Genomic DNA, 26702 nt, shown 5'->3' on the forward strand with positions numbered 1-26702 from the left:
ACTGTCCATTACCACGCCCACGCCGGACAGCCTGAATGCTGATCCTCTTCCTCCTCCTGTGGGCCTGAATATGGGGATGGTTCTGCTCTGCTCCTCCACAACTGGAACCAATAAATTTTGTTTGTCTTGTCTTTGACTTGATGTTATAGCACCCCAAGATACTCTGCCCCATAGTGCCCCTCTTTATGTGGGTGTATTTCTGCTCTCTCTGGCGTTCTCCTGCCCCATGGCCTGTTATGTGGGTGTATTTCTCCTTTGGCTAGAATACAAATGCATTTTCCCTACAGGGGGCGAACTTTTCATTTGGGAATTTCTTGTATTGTCTGACCCAAGGTCATTAAAGCCGTGAAAATCCATCTAAAATTTCAGCTTCTTATTCACTTAACTTCATTACTGCACAATGTGCTGCGTTGCTAGTTTCACATTTGTCTGGGCCAAGGCCATTAAGACATTGAACATTTTCTGGAAATTCAGCTTCCTTTTCTTTAAGCTGTGACCCCATGTTTTATGCGAATCCATATACCTTCTCCTAAAATCCATACTCGTTTAAAAAGCAAACGTCTTGTTTGAACTGACAGATTTATTACAATGGCTGCGAATTTACAAAAAGTAATTTCCTATTTCCGATCTACACGATTAATGTGCCGTTTTGGAATAGTGGACTAAATATTGCATTTTAGATTTTTATTTTGACAGGTCATGCATTATGACCCGGAAGTCCTGGTGGTCCATGTACGAACAGAAGCGTGATCGGTTTGGTAGAAATGTCGAATCATGCACATAAAGAATCCAGCACTTTCGCCAAATATAAAATACGAATATTAATCAATGGATGCGTTAATACATTATATTTACTTGTTAAAATAAAGCAGAGTATATGAAAGCAAGTCGTTTTAGTTAGAAGTTAAAATACCGTAGCGGTTAGATATCTAACCTAATTTCCATTAGCGCGTCAATAAATACCCATTTACTAGCGTTCAGCCTATTAATATCACATGTTCTCCCATGACTGGTGCTCCTACCCACTAATACACAGACTGTATGTATTGTTAAAATCTTTTAGGCTATTAGGGCTGTTTTGTTTTTGTTTTCAAATATTTATCTCCCCCTGCTGGTGACCTTTTAAAATAGTTTATCATTTTATTTTCATTAAGCCATTTTGGTTTAGCATTTTTTTAAAATAACAAAACATACACAATCTAAATGAATTTATCACAAATGCTACAACATTTTTTGAAACTAACTTTTAATCATAATTTTAAAATCACAATTTATTCACAATATGCGTAGAGCCAGAAACGGTATCAATGCTTTTACTTAATAATTACATATGAATTATTAATGTTTAGGAATGCATAACTCAGCAAATTAGCGAAGGTGAACACACCCTACTGTCACTGTCGTTCGCGTAATGAGAAAATACGATCTAGCAAATGTAGCTATAGCGACTAAAAAGCTCTGCGAGCCAACCACATGAAAGCTAACTTCAGCTTCGTGCAGAGTGCATAACAACCACAAAAAAATAATTCATAACAAAACGTTGTTTTACTCAACTAGAAGATAGCAGAAGGAAAATGTCAGGGAAGAGGTATGGCAGGAACCTCCCGCCCTTGCTCACGCCTGAGTAGCGGCTCCCGCGGCTTCCCCTGCCTGCTGTAAGTCCCGTTTGGGTCGAGTGCACGCGTAACCGGTGACTGTCCTTCCGCGCTTTGATGGGCGCATGACGTGACGGCTTAACGCACGTGCACTGTAGCCGCGCCGCGAGCTGAGCATACCAAACTTGAGACGCAGCGAAGACAGAAAGTCCACGTGACGTCAGCAGGGCGCTGGCAAGATTCAGAATTTGTCTGATGGGCGACCGGGCAGCATAAAAAAAAAAGTGTGTGTCAGGTTTGCAGTGGGGTTATTTAAGTACTGCGTGGAGATGCATGCCTTATTAATGGAGTGGTGCTGTCTGCTCCTCACAGACAGGGCATAGTCTACAGACCTAGTCCTCTGCGCTCGATGGAAGTTTTATCTCGTATTAGACTGTGACGGATGACTTCTGCACCTTAAATATTCTACCGTCCTCTTTCTGATGGATACAATGTCCTATCTGAACCCAGCAAGTGAACTCGAACATTTTGATGGACTTTCGCTCATCTACTGGTAAGAGGAATCTTAATATAACCTAGACTACTGCATAAAGTCAGTGTGGTGTAAAAGTTGTTAGTGTTGTGTTATGGTGGGATCATTTTTAATAATAAAAATAATGAATGTTGGTCAGTGATGCCGCTGGATCTAGTTGTTACGGGGATTTCAGGTGAGGATGGAGCGTGCGGTAGGCTGCTTGCTGTTCCCTGCGAGAGTCGCGTGACAGACCCGACACCTTACTGCATTACGGAAACGCAGCGTGCACCGCAATGAGCACCGGCACGTGATGTTTGTAAAATGCTGCATGAAGTAAACACAACTCAAAGACAAATGTGGCCTTTGTTCCAACTATTAGTGATGCGAAAGAGAATCGCTTTTAATGGACTTAAGCGAGTTGCTGTCATGGGTTTAAGTTTTCCTAAGGCTGCGTGCGTAAAGTTCGTGCTATATGTGCATAGTTCACTTTTTGCATTCGCATAAAGGTGTAATGAAAAGCTTACATTTATGAAATTGTCATGTTTGTTTAACAAAAGCCAAATTCTAAATGCTCTAAAGTTCGATGTAAATATGTTGCATCATTTTTTTTTAAAATCAAAGGTGATTAATACTGTTGTACTCACATGTTATAAATTCAGAGAATGATTTCTCTTCAGATCACCTCCTTTATCACCGTCAAACTGAGCTTTTCCCTTTATTACAACAGCATTATTTTAAGCTTAATATTTGTAACCGAGTTAGCAAATCTGCCCCCCCCCCTCCAAATGGTGTGATGCTGAAACAATGCTCACAAGACCCTGCTAAAATAATATCATGTGAAGTAATAGCTGCTCTCTGTCAGAGAGGTGTTAGCAAAAAGGTGTGTGAACCTGTCAACAAGCCTAACAATTCTAACGCTTGTTGCCCAGTTTCAGCAACAATGACCAAAGCTATGGAATCAAACAGCAGCCAGATTGAGCCACATCAGGGCAAACTAAACAAAGGCGCTTAGGATCAAACATAGGAAACAAAGGGAAGGAAACACCTACATCTGCATAGTACAGCATTGCACAGAGAACAAAGACGAGCAGAGACACGACACTCGTAAGCAATACAAGAATGAGCAGGAGTGAACGCTGAGTAAAGGGAGACGTTCCACACTACAGCAGGAAAACGGGCCGTTTGGATCTGAGGAGAGCCTGTATGATGGCAATGGGGAACTACAACATGGTCTCTTGAGCAAAAAAAATGGAGCCAAAACACTTACAATACTGTAATATATATATAATCAGTCCATATTAAGGTTCCACATGTATAGCGTCAGAATTCCTGCCAATAGGAATTTTTGTCTACCAAATATTATGTATAAAAACCAGGAATATGGTGCTATTTTGAACATCAGCCAAGCATACTGTTGGGAACACATTCAGAGATGTGACTGCATATTGCTTCAGTGGTCTGAAACTGATATAAGCTGAATGGGCAGTGTTGTTACTGCAGACATCTGTAGAACTGTTTGGACCAGAAGATGTAGAGGAAAGCCAGTAAATGCACTCCATTGTCAGGAAGAATCTCTGCATGCATAGCTGCTCTATACTGCATACATCAGCATGCATAGCTGCTTTATACTGCATACATTCTCCAACTGTGTGTAGGATGATTTTATAAATTCAAATGAATGGACTTTGAATATGGAGAGTTGCGGGCCTGGTGTGTAGGGTAATATGGTGAAACGTCATCATTATTTAGTGTGTGTTGGTGTTGCTATTTCAGTGTGCCCAATCAAAACAGCTGTGCAATCGCTGCACAAATGTCACCACAACGGCTGTGCCGATGCATTCCAAGCAGAGATTTCGATACACGCCACGCGTTGACTGAAAACCTCTCTGTAGTGCATCAATAATAAGTAGAGTAGTCTATCACAGTGGTAGATATGGCCAGCATTTAGAATTCACATATTCCCTGAATCATCAGTGCCTATGTTTAAAAGTGTATGCTAAGCACACTCATTTAGGCCTGTATGTTAAAAGAAAAAACACCCCACTGCTTATGACATCAATATATAGTGATATTTAATACAGAGACATTGTAAATCGCTTCATAGATAAGCATAATGATGATAGCAGAAAAAAACACCTCTAAAGTGCAGTACAAGACCGAAGTCCTGCTCTCCCACCGTGAAATATATTATAAGGAACTACAGAGTCACTGCAGTTTTACATGTGGTGTTTCAGTTAATGTTAGGTAATGAGGGTATAAGTGCGCTATCAGGACTGATCTGCCTGTGTCCATTGACTGCATTTGGTGCAAAACTCAGCTATGTTTCTACACGTTTGGCCATGTAAACCTTTCTCCTATCTGCGCTTTTTGTTCTTGCCCAGATTACCTGACCCTGGTATTAAGTGTCCTAATTTCCTGACAGTTAGCCTCATGGAAGCCGACACTGCTCTCTTTTGTAAAGCATCTCGTCTTCTGCGCTTCTGTTTTACTCGGATGATCTCAGACACCTTAACCCCTGGTGGAGGGTTGAATGCTGATCCTGTCCTGGTCTGCTGGAGTCTCTGGCTTAGCCAGGGGCTCTTCCTTGAGGAACGTCCCTCTACACTTTTGCATTCTAGGATTAATAACTTTAGGGCAGCATAATTAGATTAATAACGTTTAGGGCAGGTTTTTAGTCTGAATTCTTTACAAAATACAAAGGAATATAATAATGTACATGCACTGCTTGTTTAGGAGTCTCATTTGTCCCGTAGAATTAAGGCTTTACTGTTCTCGCCTGTAGAGGACAGTCACGGGCATAGAAACAGCTCATGTTGGTGTCGCGGACTGGACAGAGTCAGATTAACCCACTTCCCTGGAGTGGAAACTCTGCCTGATGCTAAAGTTGTAGCGCTATGCTTTGCCACTCTGGAGTCCTCCGTTCTGAAGGCGTCCTCTGTTCTGAAGCAGTCCCAGCTCCATGGAGCAGAGGGGACACACAGAAGACAAAGCACACACTCCATGCGGCAGCTGCGTGATTTCTCATTTTGGGCTGCATCATCCCATAGTCTGATACCAACCCACGGCGCAGATTTGGTGGTCAGGGCTCTGATGCCATTGCTAGTTGAAGTGGTTATTGGAGGAGAAAAGATGGATCTCCATCAGCACTTTGCTTGCACAGTTGATGAAGGACCTTTCACCAAACTGTGTGCACTTTGTGCACTACACTGAAAAATTTGCTAACTCAATATATATGGAATTTTCTAAAAAAAAAAAAAAAATAGCCTTCTGGTGACATGATATAAGAGTAACATACATATTTATCAGTAAGGCATTGCATTCCCTCTGGAAAGCGACATCATGACCGTAGTGTTGCTAGCAACTTTCAGCTACCTGTAGGTGAGGAACACAATCATAAAGCTATTTCACTGCTGTATCACAAAATCCAACTGCTCATCTTATGTTCACAGTTCATTTCTTGCACCTTGATCACAGTAACTCGCTGTGGCTTTTTTGTGTTCATCAGCAGCAGGAAACTAATGTTTAATGTTCAGATGCATTAAGCCTTCCGTATGCAGTATGAATATTGTGCCGATGTGGCTATGTCCCCACAAAGCACTCCAGAGTACAACGTTCTTTTCCATTTAACGCTGGCTCACAAGACACGCTACCCTGATCATGCCAGTCACTACCAGTTCTGCAGTGATGTCTGGATTAGATGGAATTTCACTTGGGGAATTAAGGTGCATGCATGTCTGTTTTGATGTGCATGTCACATATGAGATTAACAAGAAGACATGACTCACCACACAAGCTCCAGCCCTTTCCATGTCTCTATAGTTGTTTGCTTCGCTAGCAGAAAATGATTGACAGGTATTTGAAATCGGTCACTCCCCCTTTCTCCAAAGCAGAAGGCTTTGTGCTGGTACTAACCCATCAGGCAAGGCTGAAGAACTGGGAACTGAAGCTTGAAAACGAGTGACTGACAGCCTGTAGATAAAAAAATGTTTTCTTGATTTAGAAACATTTAAATCACACATGCCAAATTAACCCCTAAATGGAGGACAGTATCTGATGCCACAACAGAAACTCGAATTTGTTGTAAGTTTTGCCGTTGCCTGGCCCCCAGCGTTATTAGAATGCTGTATAATGCTAAATGATGCATGCTTGATGGAGGTCAGATTTTCAATCCAGAGAAGGTTCACATGGCACTGCTGCAGCAATAAATAAAGAAGCACATATGTGATGTTACCTGGTTTACCTGCAATTGCCATCGCAGTTTTAAGATTTACAGAAATGACTATAGTAATATGAATGACATGAAGCTAATATGAATAACTATAATAATAATGTACAACGTGTAACATGTCAGGGGCAACTCTAGTGAGTCAGGGCAAACAAACAGGCCCCTCCCAATTCCCCTGTGGATTAGCCCCTCCCACTTGCCTGTGGATTACATATGAACCTCTGATTCGGTGTAAATCTAATGGCTAAAAGAATCCATGGCTGCTGACTGAGTACAGCACCGAAACACTGGCTCTGAGCCCTGAGGACGTGTGTCCACCTAAATGACTGCAAGGAGTCATTCATGCAAGGAGTTCCACAGTGACAACGTAGTTACGGCATTGTGACGCTCCGGCTCTCTCTAGGCTAGTAGTATGCAAAGAGAGTAATATCTCCTAACAGGTCGTGTCATTATGTAACATTATGCAGGTTGAATCCAAAGACAGAGTGTGATCTGTCTCTCTGCTTCTCCCTTGCATAGAAACGTTCTGAAGTCCCTTTAAACAGTCGTGTATATTTCACCTCTAGTACTGTGTGCTGTGAAGTATCCTACTTAGAACAGAAGCATTATATATGTAACGATTCCTCTACTAGTTTACAGCAACTAAATGAAGCTTACAAATATTCCACAGTGGTTAATGAGGGTGGCAGGGGTTTAGATGGATTATGCACAGACAGTATGACTAACAACAAACAAAAAAACTGCAAAAGGCTCCAGTGACTAAATTTACCTCAACAATTATCATAATTGTAATATACTTCAATATGGGTTGGCAAGGATTTTTGGACTTCTGCTTTTGTACAAAGCCCCATCTGTTGATGGTGTTACGTTGCAAAAAGCTAGCAAGTGTGGTGGTGGACTGCACTACTGGACGGGCTTCTGCCCACATTCAATGAGGGCCAGTGCCACACTGGAAACTGGCAGTTTTGAATTTTAATCTGTCTTGCGAATGCCTAATATATTGTAAATACTCTACCATTTAAAATGACGGGAGAAAAGTGTACAACAGTGTATACCTTTTCAAGAATTGTCCAATTCTGTGTGAATTTCTGCATATAATTATTGAATTGACATCAGTTGCTCGTACCTGTGTACGTTGTCTACACGTGCACCTGATCCATTGGGTTTTAAATGAAAAACAGTCCCCCATCCTCCTATAAAACGGGTATTCAATAAGGAAATGGCGCAAAAGTTCTCCCATTCAAAAACAAACTATCAAGCAAAAACCGAATCCATGTTTTTTTTATGCAGTATTGCATAATATTTAATCTGCGGTCAAAGTTAGGTGGAATTAGGGGGGTGTAGCAGTGGATCATTCGCGAGGAACGAGACGAGAACGCCAGTCGCACAGGGCTTCATTCAAGATGCCAACGTTTTCTGTTATGTTTAAAGGAGCTGTCATGATTAGCAGGTAAAATATATTTCTACTACTCTCACTGAAATCGGAACACAGAGAAGAGTGCGCATATGCCTTAATGGTGGGTTGCGGTTAATGTGACGCTCCAGCCACGGTCAGAATACACGTATTCAAATGTGGTCTATTGAGCCTCACCATTAACTCGCGTAACCTCCAAAATGGTTGGGGGTTACGCATATTTGTGGTACATTCAGTGGCTGCAGTTGTTGCAAGGAGTCACAGTAGTGCCGTTTATGTCCGTAGGATATACTTTGCAGAAAGTCTCAACCTTGTAACAACTCTCCCCAATTAAACCGAATTCTTATTTTTAAACTGTGCATTTGAGTTCCAAACCTCTCCTGTGCCAATGTGTCCCCTAACTGTTTCAGTGGCCTACATTTCCCCCACTTCTGAATTTGGGAAAACGTCAGTAACACCTGATGATGTTGTTTATTCAGAGATTCTAACTCATATGTGAGCAACATGGCAGACTATGTTTATTTCGTTTGTGGGTTTAAGTAGTTTGCAGGGGGCATTAGAAAGTTCCCCCATATTTGTGGTGTTACTGAAATCAATTGCTGTGTGTGGTCCTTTTTTGGAGCAAATTTCTGCTCGTACATTCAGTGTCATTGTGTAAATTGATGAGACGTCTGATCTAATCTAGACCTGCTCTGGATCTGTTCTGGATCTATTCTGGCTCTGCTCTGGATCTGTTCTGGATCAGTTCTGGATCTCTAGCTTGACCTGGGCTGTCTCTGTGTCGCTTCATTAACTGACGTGATGCACACTCAATCTGCAGGAAGATAAATGTTTGTTTTTCTCTGTGAATAAAGTGAACTGCAGTCAACTGAGTGTTTTATGTACACCTGCTCTCTGTCTCTGTCTCATGCAGGACTCTTATGGGCCCCTATGGAATTGACCGAGCAGTCCATTCTATGGAATTTACAGACTGTGAAAATGGGTTAGGTAAGAGTGTAAGTGTGTGAGTGTGTGTGTGTGTGTGTGTGTGTGTGTTTCACTGTTTGTCAGCTAGTTTGTCTGCTTGTTAGTCAGGATTAGGGCTGACACACACACGGTGGCATTCATTACTTTTGTTCTAAAACACCATAACTATCAAAACACCATGTAGTGAGCAATTTGAAGTTAGCTCAAAGCATTCATGTCTGCTGTGCCTGGAGTGGGGGAGGGGTCCCAGTGCTGTGGCTCTAATTATGACACACGGCACGATTAATCTTACAGTACAGATCCACTCAGCACCACACACGCACACACACACACACACATACACAGATCCATAGACACACACACACACGCACATACACAGATCCATAGACACACACACACACGCACACACACAGATCCATAGACACACACACACACAGATCCATAGACATACACACACACACACACACGCACATACACAGATCCATAGACACACACACACACACACACATCCATAGATATGCACCCCCTCATACAGACACAGATCTATAAACATGCGCACACACACACACACACACATACACAGATCCATAGACACACACACACACGCACATACACAGATCCATAGACACACACACACACACACGCACATACACAGATCCATAGACACACACACACACACACGCACATACACAGCTCCATAGACACACACACACGCACACACAGATCCATAGATATGCACCCCCTCATACAGACACAGATCTATAAACATGCACACCCACACACATACACAGGTCCATTAACATGCGCGCACACACACACACACACACAGATTAATAGATATGCGTCCCCCCCAGACACATATACAGATCCATAGTCATGCACACTCCCCACACAGACACACTTGCACTACTTTGTTGTGTTTATACCCCCGCCAGCCACCCTCCTGTGCAATACATCAAAACTTGGTTGCTAATCTTCTTAGCTCTCCTCACAGCCACACTCATGCCATCCACAGCCTACAGACAGCAGAACTCCATACGTGACAACAGAATACGTAGTGGAACTTAATCCTTTTAGTCAAGGTTTGTGTCTGCAGTTTAAATGAGCTTGAAGGTTAAATTGCAAAATCAGGACCAAAAACTGCTTATTATTATTATTATTACAGGTGAGTGAGTGCACCTTGAGAGTGCACCATCTTTATGGTAATTCAGAAATTGGAAAATACTGGAATATTTCTGGATAGTAGGTTAAAAACTGTATCAGGGTGTTTGGAGTTGTGCAAGTTTCTACAAGAGACATGCTGATGAAATAATTATTTTTCAAACGCCAGTAAGTCCCATTGTCTTGTCTGCCTAGTAACAAAACAGCAAAATGATTTCATACTTCCTGACCAGGGTTCTGATGGCAGGAGAGGAGTTCTTGAAGTACTGAAATCAGGAAGTAATGAATATTTGTTTCTAGATTTCATTCCCAGTGCCGCACCAACAGAAGCCATCCGTGATGAGGAGAGTTATCATCTCATTAACAGCAAGACTGGTGTCCCTGCACATCAGCAATCAGGAATCTTCACTAGGGCCATTTACAGCTGCTGGGAGCTGACTGCCCTGCCGCTGGTTGAGTGAACTGCATCACTGGCAGGCTCCTTTCTGCTGCTGAGCACATAAGCTCATTATGTTTTTAATTATGGTGCTTAGCGATCAGCTGCAAGCAACACTGTGTGCACGCTGCAGACATTAGGAGGCTGGGAATCGGACCACACTCCACTACAGTTAGTTAGAATTTCTTCCAGTTTCTTATGCCAAGTTTTGGAGTTCATTCTCTAGGGGTCCTCCAGTGAAGACCAACAGTCGCTGGAGATTGTATTCCCGCAACAGGAGTCTGTGCTTTGATTCTGTTTGGTTGGACTATATCTCAGTGCACATGTTAATTGGTAGCTCCTTCCATGTCATCAGCGATCCCATGCCCCCAGAACATCCAAGCAAAAAATGTAATTTCATTAAAGAAAAATTTATTTTAAAATGTAACCACTTACAAATGAGTACAGCATATTTAAAATATGATGTGGTTAGTTTTTCCCATGGCAAGTAAATATACAACAAATTATCGTGTAAATGATCATGTATGTTAGTTTAAGTGGGAGGCATTTGTATTGTGGCAAAATTAGTCATTTCTTGCTTGCAAAAAGTATGCTTCAGAGAGAACAATCTGGTATGACCACAGTGTGAAAACAGATCTGGGGACAGAACTCAGGGTCTTTATGTAAGATCTGAGGAGACCATTTTTTCAGTGCTTTACTGTACACACTCAGCATTGCACAGTCAGTGTGCCATCTAACTGAGCTTTAATGTGTAGTGGTCGAGAGCTGAAATTCTTTACTGAATTTCAGTATCCGTTACTGAAATTGTATGACACTGCGTATTTTAGATCTCCTAGGTCAGGTTCGTGTGCACTGTGTCTGTCTTTTCTGTACTTATGTGCTCAACATTTTGGTCCCCAGCTGTTATACGTTTGTCTCTGTGTCTTTCCTTTAGGCGTAAAGGTAATGGGTGGTGTGAAAGAACTAACAGGAGAGGAGTTTGGAGTTTATGTCAAAAGAATCTTACCAGGTGGCCTTGCCTCCATTGACGGTGAGCTACATTTGCTGCTTGTATACAGCCATGCAAATGCACCCCGTGTTTTTCAACACACAGATGAGATGGGTAAAAGTGATGTATTGTCACAAATATCATGCAGCACTTACATTTTGTACACTTTAAACAAACAGAAATGTAAAGACTCTGTGTGGAAAATGTGAGGTGGAATGCAGATCAGTTGTTCAGGCAGCAACCATGCCAGGCTCTTGCAACGTCGGAGCATCCTCCTTGCTTCAACTCCAAAACAACCCGCAGTGTGGAATGCTTAGTCACATCACTTTTGATCGTTCTAAAAAGCACAGAGCTACAGGGCCGGGTCGCCGTGACCCACATGCAGAGAGGAGCGTTCCTGCAGCAGGGAAGCCCCCCCGAACACCTCATCGTGGCAGGCCAACACTCGCTCATAAGCATGACTCTAGAGTGCGTGCTGGTCGTTCAATTTCAATGTCCCAGCTCAGCCCGTACTAGAATCGTCTGAGTTGTGAACCGGGTGCTCTGGCTGCCGTGTCAGAGAGCTGCCTCTCAGGTCCGGGGTTCGGAGGGCATGTTTGTCGTCTGCAAGCCCTGGGTTTGAGACCAGGTGTAGCTGCTGCCCTCAGCGTTTGTCACAGTAATATCCAAATATGTTCTATTTCTGTACTAAATTTACAGTTCCAGTTATAGTAATTGGAACTCTAAAAGTGCACTCAACTGTTTTACCTGCAGAAATGATTTAAATCCAGACGCTTTAGAAAAATAAGATGCCAGTAAACTGAGCACATTGATTTAGCTACCACACAGAGAAGCACAATGAAATCTGTTTACCTTTAAGATATTTGATCTCTATCAGAAATGCCATGACCTAACATATGACAGCAGTTATTTTATGCAATTTTTTAAACAGTTGGGGCACTAATGTTGAAGTTGAACACTGAGACCTGTAACTATCAGCTGCAATGCGTAGTTTTGGTGAGCATGACGGATGGTCTTGATTGATTCCTGGGCTATCTAAGGTCACTTCAATTTGTGAGCAAATTTAACTAGATATTCAATTGTACATTAATTCACAGATGGAGGTGGTTTCACATCTTTAGTTCCGGGCCAACTAATGTGGGTGCACACACAAGCAGTTAATGGACCTTCTGGATAAGGCCATTATGTTACATTTTCTAATAATTTGTATATGATCACTATAGAAATTGTGGAATTGTGGCGCAGGAGTCAAAATAACTGGCATATACTCTTTTCCAAAGAATTTTTCCAAGGTCTTAGCCTTTTTTTTTTTTTAAAGATGTGTGAAAAAACCTTTAAATGTGGTATTGTTTTGTTACAAACTTGTCAAATACAGAGGCCCAAACATGAGAAGGTAAAATGTTCACTTGAGTACATGGTGGAGGGTTTCTGCCATTACATCCCCTGTGTTTTTGCCTCTAAATGTTTGTGTAGGAAACCTCCAAGCAGGGGACCAGATCTTAGAGGTCAATGGAGAAAGCCTGACTGGTGTCACAAATGAAAGGTAACAGACGTATGCAGTGTTATTGTCTTTTAGGGGCTTGTTCACCATACAGCGGCTCTCACAGCAGTGTCCTGCCTGTCAGTGTTATAGTGGACTTTTAGACGGCACGTTCCCACCTGCATCAGGCAGAATGTTGTAATGCATTCCGGAGCAGAGTCTTCTTGAAGACGCGGGTTGAAACAGAACACACATCAGCTTCCCTGCTGTGTGACTGTGGCATGAATGCATAGGCCTTCCGTACCTCATACTGGACCAGCATTACGTTTTTGTTTTTTTTTGCTATCCTTCTTGTTTGTTCCCAGAGCGGTGGACATCCTGAGGGCAGCCTCCTCGACCAACCACATGCGTCTTCTGGTGGCCAGGGATGAGCAGGCAAGGTAAGTGAGTCAAAGGGGCCAGCCTCCAGAGAGAGGCGGAGAGCCGGATATGAATGGAACCTGACAGACAAATCTCCCACTTCCAGTAAAGTCAGCAGCTTCTCACACCCACAGGCTATTTTAAAAGGATCCGATGGACTCTGTTTCCCATTCCGTGCCTTCCTCTGCGACCTTGATCCGTGTGTTGCCGGAACTTCACACACCACCAGCCGTGACTCCACATTAGTGGCATAGTGTAACTCTATGTCCTTACATGGAACAGTATAGTAGTGAATTCTGCTGTTCCACGTTTGTCTCAGTAAGCAGCTAGCATCAGACTAGTGAGAGCAATTACAAATAAAAGATTAAAGCAAAAAATAAGACTTGTGTTTAAACCCTTAAGCCCTGTCTGTCTGGGTGATGGAGAACAACAACCAACTCAGGACCACGCGTTAGCGTCAGAGTGCGCGGTGTGGGCAAACACACCATCGTTTCCGTCCAGACGTTACGGGCTGATGTAGCAGTGAGTGTTTAGAGCACGGCACTCGGTGCCTCCTCCTGACCTCCTCTCCCAGATTACAGCTATTGATCTGTGGCTTCCTGACCTGCCTCTCATATGCTCTACATATCTCCCTTTTTAGCAGATCTCGTGAATAATTTAAAGAAAGGAGAATACATTTCACTTGTAAAGTAAACCCCACTGCTCCTGTACCCTCTTCACCCCGCTGCCTCTACAGTCCACCTCCTCCACACCTCACTGACTCTACACCTTACGGCTCTACACCTCACTACCTCTACATCTACCTCTACACCCCACTGCCTTTGCACCCTCTACACCTCACTGACTCTTCACCCCTCTGCCTCTAAATGTCACTAAATACAATCCACTACCTCTAAAACCCCACTGCCTCTAAATGTTACTGACTACATCTCACTGACTCTACACCTCACTATGTCTACATTCCACTACTGCTACACCTCATTGACTCTACACCCCTTTGCCTCCAAACATCACTGACTCTACACCCCTCTGGCTCCAAACATCACTACACCCTTCCTCCTCTACACCTCACTGACTCTACACCCCTCTGGCTCCAAACATCACTACACCCCACCTCCTCTACACCTCACTGACTCTACACCCCTCTGGCTCCAAACATCACTACACCCCACCTCCTCTACACCTCACTGACTCTGGTGCTGAAAGTCTGGGTGATTTCCACTTCCACAAGGCCACCAGCACAGCCCTGCAGGGAGCGCTGTCACATGGCTGTTAAAGGGACCAAACGTCTGAACAGAGTTTTCTCTGTTCTGTGGACACTGTGTAAGGAAAGAAAAAAAGTGAGGGAGGAGGAGGGGGGTTAAGCTGGGATGAGATGAGTCCCTATAGGCTTTAATCTGTGTAGATTTATTCAGAGGATTAGGCTCTCTGTGTCTCTCCACACACAACCACCTGGATCCCCTCAGGGACTGGTGCTGAACACCTCTGGGCTGTGCCTGTATTTGCACACATGTGTGTAGATGCATCAGGCTGTACATAAATGTAGGTGTGTGTGTGTATAGGGGTATAGGTATATGCAGGTGTGTGTGTGTGTATAGGGGTATGGGTATATGCAGGTGTGTGTGTGTGTATAGGGGTATGGGTATATGTAGGTGTGTGTGTATGTATAGGGGTATGGGTATATGCAGGTGTGTGTGTGTATAGGGGTATGGTTATATGTAGGTGTGTGTGTATGTATAGGGGTATAGGTATATGTAGCTGTGTGTGTATAGGGGTATGGGTATATGTAGGTGTGTGTGTGTATAGGGGTATAGGTATATGTAGGTGTGTGTGTGTATAGGGGTATAGGTATATGTAGGTGTGTGTGTGTGTATAGGGGTATGGTATATGTAGCTGTGTGTATAGGGGTATGGTATATGTAGCTGTGTGTGTATAGGGGTATAGGTATATGTAGGTGTGTGTGTGTGTGTGTGTGTATAGGGGTATGTTATATGTAGCTGTGTGTATATAGGGGTATGGGTATATGTAGGTGTGTGTGTATATAGGGGTATGGGTATATGTAGGTGTGTGTGTATGTATAGGGGTATGGTATATGTAGGTGTGTGTGTGTATAGGGGTATGGTATATGTAGCTGTGTGTGTATAGGGGTATAGGTATATGTAGGTGTGTGTGTGTGTGTGTGTGTGTATAGGGGTATGGGTATATGTAGGTGTGTGTGTATGTATAGGGGTATAGGTATATGTAGCTGTGTGTGTATAGGGGTATAGGTATATGTAGGTGTGTGTGTGTGTGTGTGTGTGTGTGTGTGTGCGCGTGCGTGCATGTGAATGTGTGCACAATGCCGTTACTCTTATGTCATCATTACTCTAGTGAAGTTTCAAAGTAGAGACTACTCACCTAGCCAGCTCTGATTTGCCCCTTACACACACCATATCACTGAATCTGCCCCTTACACACACCATATCACTGAATCTGCCCCTTACACACACCATATCACTGAATCTGTCCTTTACACACACCATATCACTGAATCTGTCCTTTACACACACCATCTCACTGCATCTGCCCATTACGCACACACTAGCGCTGTATCTGTACCTCACACACACACCATATCTCTCTAATCTGTACTGATAATACTCCCTGTAGAGGCCCAGAGGGAGACATTTTTGATGTGTTTTGGTCTGAATAATGGAGCCTGTCTGTGTTCACACCTCGGCTCGGAACACACTGCTGTGACTTTCTCGCTGGACATCTGGGGTTTAGCTGGTGAGAACCAGGAACTGCAGTGCTGGTCCAGGCTGGTCTACGGCAGCCGCATATCCATGACAAGGAGCCTGAATCACACGGAGACGCCAGCGCATGCCGCAGTTGGCACTTCTCCGCTGAAGAGGACTCGAGGTGGAGTCCTTCAGCAAGACCTGCAGAGACACATGTTTAAAATGCAACTCCAGTGTCTCCCACTGATATTGATCCGCTCTCCCAGCAGTGTCTCACAGTCGTTCCCACTCCCATTCTGAGGATCCTGGGAATGTTTGTTTCCCTGTTGAGCAGAATGCTGGTCTAGATTACAATTCCCCCAAAAATTACTTTTAGTAAATTAAAATAATAATAATAATGTTCCTCATTTAGCCCATGCTTAATAGCTTTTTAACACTAAAATCCTGAAGGAATTTTGCCTTTTGAAAAGCCCACATAGTTTTTTCATAAATCTGACCTGGCCTTCAGATCTTAAAAGAGTTCAGTTTTAGGATGTCATTCTACAGAGCCATGTGAGCCTCTCTAAGGTCATCTGTAAGGTTTTTGAAGGTTTCTTGGATTTGGGTTGTAATGATGTCTTTTTAACACTATTTTCATTTTTTTTCCATTTTCTTTCGGAGGAGAGAATTTGCGGAACTTCTAGAAAAGTATGGGTCCCACAGCAGTACGGACTCCACGAGGAACTCCCCCATCCAGCACGGTAACAGTCCTGCTTCTCTGTCTTGCCGGCATCTGGTGTCGGCCGCGTGTGTTTGTAGAATTTCAGTTATGACTGGCTTCTGCTTCACGCCGTGACGTCAATCCTGGGACACACAGAAAGTTGTCCAAGGTGTCTGGCCTGGTGGGGACTGATGTTTGTAGGATGGTGTGTTCTGGTGTCCTTCTTTCCCGGTGCTGGGTTCTCTGATGCGGTGAAGCGTTTGTTGATCGCCTAATGAGAGGCGTGTTAAGAGCATTATTTCAAAATAAAGAAAAAAGTCAAATTAATAGGTGTTTATCTTGGTACGTGATGTAACATGAACGGTCTTCAGGGACATCAGGAGAGACTGAAAACCATTAGTAAAGGGGCTGTCGGTCTTGTCCAAAAAGACCTGGTCTGGCTGAAAGTTCATAATTCCAAGCCAGCAGCAGCAAAACCCAAAACATCTGATCAAGCAAAGAGAGAGTAGGCGTGGCCCCTGCCTGTCTGGAGCCACGTCTGCACACACAGTGGCCCCCAGGCAGAGAGGATGGCTTGCGCCTCTGGTCTGAATATAATATATAATAAAAATGGGTTCTATCAGATCCTGGTTTCAGGCTTGTTTTTATTGAGTGTGTGAGCAGTGAACAGCTTGTTGTGAATGCCCTACGATCAAACTCCCTCACGTCACCATGTGATTATTAGATATTCAGAAGAATCAGCTCACACTGTTGCTGCCCTCTGGTGGATCTCGTAGGGATACATTGCTTGTGATGAGCACTGGGTAGTTTATTTTGTGTGATTTGAAGTGTAGTGTGCGTGTAGTACTTTTAAAATTCTGATTTTACTGAATTTTTGTGCTCTCTGCAAAGTAGGCAGATACTTGGACAGCACGTCCTCGGAGTCGTCGTCCAGATCCCAGAGTCCTCTGCTGTTCAGTCCGCCAGGGTCCCAAAGCACATGCAATAACTCAGGACAATTACAGCGCTCTCTCAGGTAGCTCCATACACGCACACACACACATGCACTCACACACACACGTGCGCGCGCACACACACACACACACACATACATACACACACAAAAAATAGAATGGAAATCAGTGGAAATGCCATAAAAAGGCAGTAACTCCTGTGTGTGTGTGGTTTCAGTCACCTGGGGGAGGGTGTGATCCAGATGGTCTCTGTAGCTCACTCCTGCAGCCTGGGCGTCATCATTAGCGGAGGGTCCAACAGGCCCGATGGGCCCGCCATCATCATCCAGGACTTGCTGTCTGGAGGAGACTGTCATCGGGTGAGAAACACACCCCGTCACATGACTCTGGCAATGCAGTCACAGGGCAAGCGAACATGCACATGACAGGGCTTAGTCTTTTGTTTGTTTTTTGTTTCATTTATTTAGCGTGATAAAGAAAACACGTATGTGAGGGGGAATTAGATGATTGGATGGTGCACCTCCCCTCAATAATTCTCCCTAATTTATTCATACTCTAATCCCACCCAGCAGTTAAGTTTCCCCATAACACAACAGTGGCAAACCAGAGAGGGCGGGGCTGTGATATGATTCCTCTGTGGCACATGCAGCCAATCACTGTATCTTGTTGAGCTGTAGCTCATGCAGTGTCGTGGAGTGGAATAACACGCTCGGAGGATAGTGCTATCCACCCCTGTCTGATGCATGAGCTCACATTTACACTTATGGCATTTAGCTGACGCTTTTATCCAAAGTGACTTACAATTATGACTGAGTACAACTTGAGCAATTGAGGGTTAAGGGTCTTGCTCAGGGCCCAGCAGTGGCAACTTGGCAGTGGAGGAGCTTGAACCAGCAACCTTTCGAATACAACTACCTTAACCACTGAGCTACCACTATCAAAGAGGCCCGTGATTGGCCAGGGTCGCTGTGACAGGGGAGAAGGAGAAGGAGTGCGCCAGCCCTCCCTCCCTGACAGCCACGTCTGTCTCTCGGGCTCCTGACCACACACGGCTGCAGTATCATTGAAGATCAAACTCACGATCTGATGACGGGGCAAAAACCTTTTATGGCACCATCTGGGAGCAGCTGAATCTGAAAGCCTGTCTGAATTTATACTGTCCTCACATATTCAACCAGAGCAGTTTCAGGTGACATGTCACGTTCTGACAATAGATAACAGAGATTATGTGTCAATTTATACTAATAATAAGTGACTGATAATGTTTTTCGACATGCTTTGTTAATCCAGTGATGTGTACGGGACAGAGTTTGCCTCTGGGAGGTTTGATAACCACAGCTGTGCCTTTTTGGTGTGTTTGCTCATGGTGGAGCTGGGGCTGCCAAAGTGAGCCGTGAGTTGAGAGAGGCACCTCCCCCCCAAGGTGTGCTGCTGAGGGGGGCGGGGCCTGAAAGAGGCACATGGCTCAGACTCCGCCCACCTCCTGCTTCGCAGGATGGGCGGCTCAGACCGGGGGATCAGCTCATCGCCATCGGCAGGGAGTCCCTGGTGGGGGTGACGTTCGAGGAGGCCAAGACCACCATCAACAAAGTCAAGTTCAGGTATGTGCTGTCGCACTCTGCTCTGTGGGACTTGATTTATGGGGACATTTCTCGTGAGGATCTGGAACCCAAAGTGGCTGAAGTGAGTGTCTGGGGTAGAGTTCAAATTTATTTGGTCACTGTGGCCAGTACTGACCCTTAGGGTGACTGGTTACAGTAAGTAGTTCTGGTCCCTGGGGGTGTGACAATACCAGTGGTAATATGATACATCAGCACTGCGTTGAAAAGAGAGACGTGCTTGACACGTGTTGTGTCTTTACGTCATTAATGCTCCACAGGTGACGTCTATGCTGTGATGACTGTCTCACTGTCGCTAAGACAAACACGCCCTCCTGACTGTCTCACTGTCGCCAAGACAAACACGCCCTCCTGACTGTCGCCAAGACAAACACGCCCTCCTGACTGTCTCACTGTTGCCAAGACAAACACGCCCTCCTGACTGTCTCACTGTCGCCAAGACAAACACGCCCTCCTGACCGTCTCACTGTCACCAAGACAAACACGCCCTCCTGACCGTCTCACTGTCGCCAAGACAAACACGCCCTCCTGACCGTCTCACTGTCGCAAAGACAAACACGCCCTCCTGACCGTCTCATTGTCGCCAAGACAAACACGCCCTCCTGACTTCGTTGTTTGCCCCTGAAGCCAGGACCCGCTGGTGGAGGTCGCTTTTATCCGAGGGAAAGGCCCCACCCCCTACTGTGCATCCAGCAGAGATGGGGGGCAGCGTGCCGTCGGCAACGGCTACCCCGCCAGCCGCCCAAGAGCACAACCCCGACTTCCCGAGGTGAGCAGCGCCTCTCTGGGGGCCTCTGGGAAAACGAAGACTCCACTCAGAATCCACTGTTGCTGGTTTTCTGGGTAAGGAGAAGTAGGGGCACAGGGTTGGGGGTCATTTTCAAGACTTGAACTTGTTTGTGGTTTTGTTCTGCTGGCAGATCAAGGCAGAGGAGCCTGTGTTGGTGCGTTCATCCTCCCCTGACATCTGTCCGCCAGACGTGCACTTCTCAGGTACTGCAGTGTGTACCATTGCAACGGCAAACTAAACCTAAACACTCACCCAGAGTAGTCGAGCTCGCCACAAGGTTCTGACCTGTTCTAGGTTGTAACGAGAAACCAGAAGGCTTGGAATCTCAGGGAAACACCCTTTTGCAGCACAACTTTTGACGTTTGAAGTCATACCGAGATTTCAGAATTGTCTGGTGTCGTCTGTTTACATATCGTAGTGTAATCAGATGGAACTAAAAGACATAGGTCCTAAGAGTGCAGGATCTGGAGAGTTCTGTCAGAGCAAACCTCAACCCTGCTCTGGTTCTCCTTCTTTAACAAATTACTAGCGGTTCAGCTTTTATTTCTGGGTAAGTGCCTCAGTGTCCCACCGTGCGCCTGAGCATGTCCTTATCCTGTTACGTTACTGGACACCAGTGTGGCGGGGACGCACCACTGCCAGAGCTGCAGTGTCATACTGAAGCTGGACACCAAGCAGCCAGGTGTGGCGGGAATCGAGTCAAATACTCTATAGTTTTAAAATCTAGTGTGTAAACACCAGAATGCACACACACACACACACACACACACACATACACACACACATTGTGCTTCAGTGTAAGTGAAATACATTATTTTAAATAATGAGCAGTAATACTAGGAAATTCATTAATTTTGATAGTAACAGATAGAGGAAGAGAGAGACAGAATGAATGAGAGGACGTGAGGGAGAGACAGCAACATAGCAAGAAATAAAAAAGAAGGATTGACTTGGTTGCAGTGCAGTGGTGTGTATGTGTCATGGCTCGGTGTGTACGTATCATTGTTTAGCTTATACATGGCCCCTGACACGGGTCTAACAAGGATCCAGTGTGATGGGCAGTAGTGCGTTAAACTAAATAAGTGCAATAAACTATATAAGTGCAAGCAACACCAAGGTCGTAGAACCTGAGGCTTCCCAAGGTGCACAAATTATCCGATCAAATTATTTAAGTCACTTCTGCCAAATTCTGTAAATATAAATAGGTTTCAGGAGGTGTTTGGCTCACATGGGGGTTCATTGTGGTGATCTGCAGTAAGGGTTAAGTGTTTCAGTGTTTGGCTCATGTGGGGGTTCAGTGTGCTGACCTGTTATTCTGTTCTCACTGCGTCATGCGTGAGGTCGAAGGGGTAGGGCACATGGAGCTTAAATCCCAGAGATGTCACGCATCAGCGTCAAACGATGGCACTCCTCTTCTAACGCAGAGTCCTGTTGGGAAGACCGGTGATCTGTCCGGGTGCTTTCTGAGGTGGTTGCGGTTTTGCGATGTATTCTGCGGGATGAAGGACAGGCGTGCTCTCCGCACTGTGATTCAGCACCTTATGCCTGTCCTCCAGTAGGGCGTGTTCTCATGCTGGAATGTGCTAACTATGGAATAATTCCCTGCAGTTGTAATCCTGGCTTCCACAGATGACAGGCAGGCCGTAAGAAGCAGCATTCACGGCCCGCCCTCCGGTGTCAGGACTCTCGGTTTTTAGCTTGGCTGTTAAAATGCTTTTGGCCAAAGATGATGCTGTGTCTGTCATCTGACTGCAAGCACAAAGCACTGACGTTATCGTTTCGCGCGGTGGGCCTCCACTGCAGCTGGTCTTATCTGGAGAGGAACTCCAAAAGACCTTGTGTTGCTCACACAAAATCACTCACAGGCAGGAAGGACCACTTTGCTTTAGAGACATTTCCTGAATGGTTCTTACAACCAGACTTGCCTGAAATTTAAATGACCATGACAGTAACAAACACCTCGTTCTCAGAGCAACCTTTAAAATGTTAGCTCAGGATGTCGAGATGTTTCTCCTGAACTGTTCTTAGACAAATTAGCTTGAATCAGCTTTAGGTGCATAAGTGAAGCTAACTCTCACTACTCAACTGAATTATTGTTGTGTTTTCTGTATATGAGTGTGTGTGTGTGTGTGTGTGTGTGTGTGTGTGTGTGTGTGTGTGTGTGTGTGTGTGTGTGTGTGTGTATTCCCTCAGTTGCCTCAGTCTCACAGAGGACTGCCAAACCGAAGGTCTCCCTGGATCCCCACATACGACTCAGATCCGAGAAGCTTGAGCTGGTGTGTCTTCTCCACTTTCAGCACACTTAACACAAACACACTGGCCCAGTGCATCCCAGAGACACCACCTATAGTGCGTGTGTGCTGTGACCAATGGTGTGTAGGTGAGATGCAGCACATAGCAAAATATCTGCTTGCTGTTCTGAATTTACAGACACAGCGTTCATTTGTACCCAGCCGGAGTCCTACACTCACCGCATCCCTTATTAAGGACTTTTCCTCATAAACGAGTGACCACTTTAATGAGCACAACTTATAGGTGAATATAATTGGTATGTAAATACTGTTCATCACTGGCCAATGTCTGAGCAGAGGACCATTATTTGCAACCTGGACAGGGGGATGGTGGTGGGTGTTTAGGTGACGTACTGTTCTCAGTCCAGAAGTTCCACAGCCTTGACAGGGGGATGGTGGTGGGTGTTGCTCTGAGTAACACACCAGTGTTTATCCCTGTGGGCGTCACTGCTGGGTTCAGTGTGGGGTCTGCCATCAGCAGTCCTGTGCTCACAAACTGACCAGCAATAAAAGGTTGGTAGTGGCATAATACCTGATTGTGTAGTTAAAATTATAGATCAAAGTTTTAATAAGGTGAGTGTATAATTACTGTAGGCAGGTGTTCAGTCACCACTTATATAGATGGTTAATCATCACTAGTGTAGGTGTTTACTCAGCACTAGTGTAGGTGTTTAATCAGCACTAGTGCTGGTGATTACTCAGAACTAGTATAAGTGTTTAATCAGTACTGATGTAGGTAGTTCCTCAGCACTGGTGTAAGTGTTTAATCAGAACTGATGTAGGTGGTTACTCAGCATTGGTGTTAGTGTTTAATCAGAACTGATGTAGGTGGTTACTCAGCATTGGTGTTAGTGTTTAATCAGTACTGATGTAGGTGGTTACTCAGCACTAGTGTAAATGTTAATCAGTACTGATGTAGGTGGTTACTCAGCATTGGTGTTAGTGTTTAATCAGTACTGATGTAGGTGGTTACTCAGCATCGGTGTTAGTGTTTAATCAGTACTGATGTAGGTGGTTACTCAGCACTAGTGTAAATGTTAATCAGTACTGATGTTGTGTTGATTGGTACCCTTAACATCCCTTATTGAGCTTATTTGCCATCTACGATGGTTTGTTATGATTACCAATGATCACGAGTGGCATGTGACACCATGGTGACGGGCCACTGTTGCTAACATGGCAGGCACTGGGATACCTGGGGCTGGACGTCACCGAGGAAAAGAGGCAGCGACTCAGAGAGAGTCTGTCCACAGACCCTCAGGGGACGGTGGCGTACGGAGGTGAGTGGAGCTCTTCGTCCACACCCACCTTAAAAGGAGGTGAAGAGACTTTAGAAACCATATTGAGATTATTTTAAACCGCTTAGGCACTGGCACTGGTTTGGACAGTTGTGTGCATATTTGACACGAGACCAGTCCACCTGCCTGGTCAGTCGCTGCTATCTGTGCTCGTAACACACAGCTGTCGTGTAGACAGTGGAGTCCCCTTATCTGAGCAAATGCTGTGTGAAATTTTGAAGTTTCCAAATTCAAAAATAAATTTACAAGCTTCATGCACCTATAGAGTTTAAAGGTTGTGATTTTTTTGGCTGCTACTAGCAAACGCGTGGTCAAAGGTCACGAGCAGAGGGTTTACAGTATGTCATCATGAATAAAGATGAGTTTATTAAAAGATCTTATTTTGCCGACATTTATGACCTGTAATGCTCTCAGTTTAGGTGCCTGGAGCCTCGAGATAAGAATGATGTGAATCATTTAGACTGATATCTTAAGGCTTTAATAAAAAATAAACCAAAAAAGAATACGTAGATTACAGTATTAAGTTATTGAGTTTTGATACAGTTGTCATTATAAATAAAGGTATTTATTATACATTTATAAATAAATGTATTTATTATCAGTGCTGATGTATTTGTATTTGTATTTGTATTAGTATGCTGATATAACTGTGCTGATGTATTTTCCTGTTTATAACTACTTATAACTGGTCTCCCACCCTTTTATTAATTAGATTTCATAGAGGCCACGTGCAAAGTGTACCATGATAAGCTGGAGGAGGCGGGGCTGGCACAGAGACCCTTCCTGTTCTCCTATCACCAAGCAGCGAGTTTGCTGGACACGTCTGCCTTCCACTCTCCTGTGAGTTCACTGTGTAGGGAATGAGCTTTCTGGAATCCCGAACTCATCCGCTGACCCTAAAGCGCTCATTTTCCGTTGTAGAAGGGGCGGAGAGACCTGCAGTGTTTTCACTGCAGTGAGGTCAGTCTGACATAGTGTAACCTGTACTGCGCTTCTCAGCTCTCCTGAGCTCAGGAGGCGAGACGTGCGGGTCATTAGCATGCTGCGTGTCTGCATGCGCTGAGCTCTGCAGTGTGGCCCTTCCTTTCAGACATGCGATTCGGAGTACAGCTGCAGCAGTGAGGAGGTGGAGCAGTGGCAGGCCATGGTGAAGCAGCTCCACCTGCAGGTGAAACACTTGAAGGTGAGAAGCAGTAGTGAACACCAGCAGCAGTGAACACTGGCTGCCTTTTGCCCCACTCCCAGTCTGTCTCTGTTACCAGTCAACATGCTACAACAAGGGCAGCTGCTGCGCAGAGGTCCTTTGGAGAGGTTTACTCTAGAATTTTTCATATTGAAGAGGCTATTAATAGACCTCTTCAGTATGAAATGTTTGCTCTAGAATTTTCATATTGAAGAGGCTATTAATAGACCTCTTCAGTATGAAATGTTTGCTCTAGAATTTTTCATATTGAAGAGGTTTTTGTAGAATTTTCATGTTGAATAGTTTTGCTGTAGAATTTTCACATTACCCACAGGATTTACTGGAGAATGCAGAGAAGAGTAAAAAATCTCTTGAAGAGCAACTTCAGAAGACCACAGAGGTGAGCAAAATGTTTTGTTGACTTTCTGTTGCATTTCTAGACATTATACATCACGCTGTGACACACGGACTCATCTGTTAAACCTCGTCTGAGCTCACGCACGTGAATGTGGCTTTCAGAAAGTCACTTCCACCATGGAGCACAACAAGACTCTGAGGAGCTGTCTGCAGGTAGCCGAGGTCGTGCCGAGGAAGACCAGCACTGCTGAGCGGGACAATGAGGAGGCCATCTGGCTCCTGAAGGCCGAGATCAAAGACCTGAAGGACCAGCTCGCTGACAGGAAGCGAACGAACCTGGAGGGCACTAAGGTGAGTGTCTCCTGTCCCCGAGACTGCCCAAAAGGCCATCAGTCCGTTAAAGGACACAGGGAATCTTCCATCTGTCAGTTCTTGACATAGCCACCAAAGAAATGTTCCATCTTGGAATGAGATTTACTTTTAGATTAGAGTGTTTTATTTCTGCTTAAAGCATGTTCAGTGTGTCAGAGCACACACAGTCTCATTCTTAAGAGCATTACTGCCCCTGGGTGTTAAAGTCCTGCTTGTAATCATAGGAAGACATGGTGGAGCTGAAACAGAAGCTTTCTGACATCAACAGCCAGTTGAGAAAGTCTGAAACAACCAGGAAACAACTGGAAACCTCCAATAAGAAGCTGCTCAGTTTTACTCAGGTAAACTTAACACACCTGTATGCGATGGTGGACAAACATATACATTTGTGGGGGTTTTATTTTAAAGTCCTGTCGTACCAGGTGTAAGTCCTTGGTGTTTGTTGGTGGGTAAATCTGAGCACTTTCAGTCTCTAACTCACCTTTTGCTAATAGAAGGTACACCAATATCTCACCAGTGGAGGTTTCATCACAAAGGACAAAAACTGGTGAGTGACCCGAAAAAGAAAACTCCTCAGAACACTCCAGTTCATAAGCCCAGCTGATAACCAAAGTCAGACCCATTCGACGCTCCATCTCCCTCTCCACAGGACAGCCAAGTCTCCACCCTCAAAGGAGCCTCCAGACACACCCTCCCTCCGTCCAGACTCCACCTACCAGCGTCCAGACACGCCCTCCCTCCGTCCAGACTCCACCTACCAGCGTCCAGACACGCCCTCCCTCCGTCCAGACTCCACCTACCAGCTGGTAGTTGAGGCTAAGGAGCTGGTAGACACGGTCTGCTCTCTCCGAATAGACGATCACAGTGAGTAGGGAGCCATTCACCATATATAACACACACACCATCAGACCAGAGAAAAACTGAACACATTCCAGTTTTAACCCATATAGTACACATTTATAATAAAGCAGCTTATTTACTGTTTATAAATGATTGTTTATTGTTCAATTATTTATTTTTTGTTCTCCTCTGCAGCGTTACCACAGACCAGCGTCGCCGAGCCTGAGTCTGAGAGCGTGAGAGCGTGAGTTCCTCAGAGTGGGTGGTGGTGGCAGGTTGGAGCAGGGGTGGGAAAGCGCCGGGGCATTCAGAGGACTACGTGGTTGGACGTCAACCTATCTGCCTTTTACCTCAGTAGAGGACGCAGCCTTTCAGTCACT

The 26702-nt window shown here is 44.7% G+C and overlaps 1 protein-coding gene and 1 long non-coding RNA gene across 5 annotated transcripts in view; one reads left to right on the top strand and one right to left on the bottom strand.

Moving 5' to 3' along the window:
• Positions 1 to 2834, bottom strand: LOC145657071 (uncharacterized). Its single transcript, XR_014122921.1, has 3 exons — positions 2754 to 2834; positions 1555 to 1847; positions 1 to 101 (listed from the first exon to the last, which is right to left on the bottom strand). It is a non-coding gene; the product is annotated as an uncharacterized LOC145657071 (long non-coding RNA).
• The window catches only part of si:dkeyp-72e1.9 (syntaxin-binding protein 4), a 27833-nt gene continuing 2874 nt past the window's right edge, over positions 1744 to 26702 (top strand). The window contains exons 1-23 of one of the 4 annotated variants that reach the window (XM_081711548.1): positions 1744 to 1879; positions 1968 to 2148; positions 8662 to 8735; positions 11246 to 11341; positions 12773 to 12842; positions 13145 to 13219; positions 16580 to 16659; positions 17511 to 17634; positions 17790 to 17931; positions 19067 to 19173; positions 19819 to 19960; positions 20112 to 20184; positions 22175 to 22257; positions 23456 to 23552; positions 24283 to 24410; positions 24492 to 24530; positions 24661 to 24753; positions 25088 to 25153; positions 25273 to 25461; positions 25707 to 25823; positions 25977 to 26029; positions 26132 to 26346; positions 26518 to 26566. In XM_081711548.1, coding sequence (XP_081567674.1) covers positions 2078 to 2148; positions 8662 to 8735; positions 11246 to 11341; positions 12773 to 12842; positions 13145 to 13219; positions 16580 to 16659; positions 17511 to 17634; positions 17790 to 17931; positions 19067 to 19173; positions 19819 to 19960; positions 20112 to 20184; positions 22175 to 22257; positions 23456 to 23552; positions 24283 to 24410; positions 24492 to 24530; positions 24661 to 24753; positions 25088 to 25153; positions 25273 to 25461; positions 25707 to 25823; positions 25977 to 26029; positions 26132 to 26346; positions 26518 to 26566 — 2183 coding nt within the window. In that variant the 5' untranslated portion in view covers positions 1744 to 1879; positions 1968 to 2077. Of the gene's footprint in view, positions 2149 to 8661; positions 8736 to 10175; positions 10483 to 11245; positions 11342 to 12772; positions 12843 to 13144; positions 13220 to 16579; positions 16660 to 17510; positions 17635 to 17789; positions 17932 to 19066; positions 19174 to 19818; positions 19961 to 20111; positions 20185 to 22174; positions 22258 to 23455; positions 23553 to 24282; positions 24411 to 24491; positions 24531 to 24660; positions 24754 to 25087; positions 25154 to 25272; positions 25462 to 25706; positions 25824 to 25976; positions 26030 to 26131; positions 26347 to 26517; positions 26567 to 26702 lie in introns of all 4 variants that reach the window. The other 3 variants (XM_081711552.1, XM_081711549.1, XM_081711550.1) reach the window with 3 other exon arrangements.

This window comes from Electrophorus electricus, chromosome 3 (assembly GCF_041902795.1).
Source record: "Electrophorus electricus isolate QZ-2024a chromosome 3, ASM4190279v1, whole genome shotgun sequence".
NCBI classification, from domain to species: Eukaryota; Metazoa; Chordata; class Actinopteri; order Gymnotiformes; family Gymnotidae; genus Electrophorus; species Electrophorus electricus.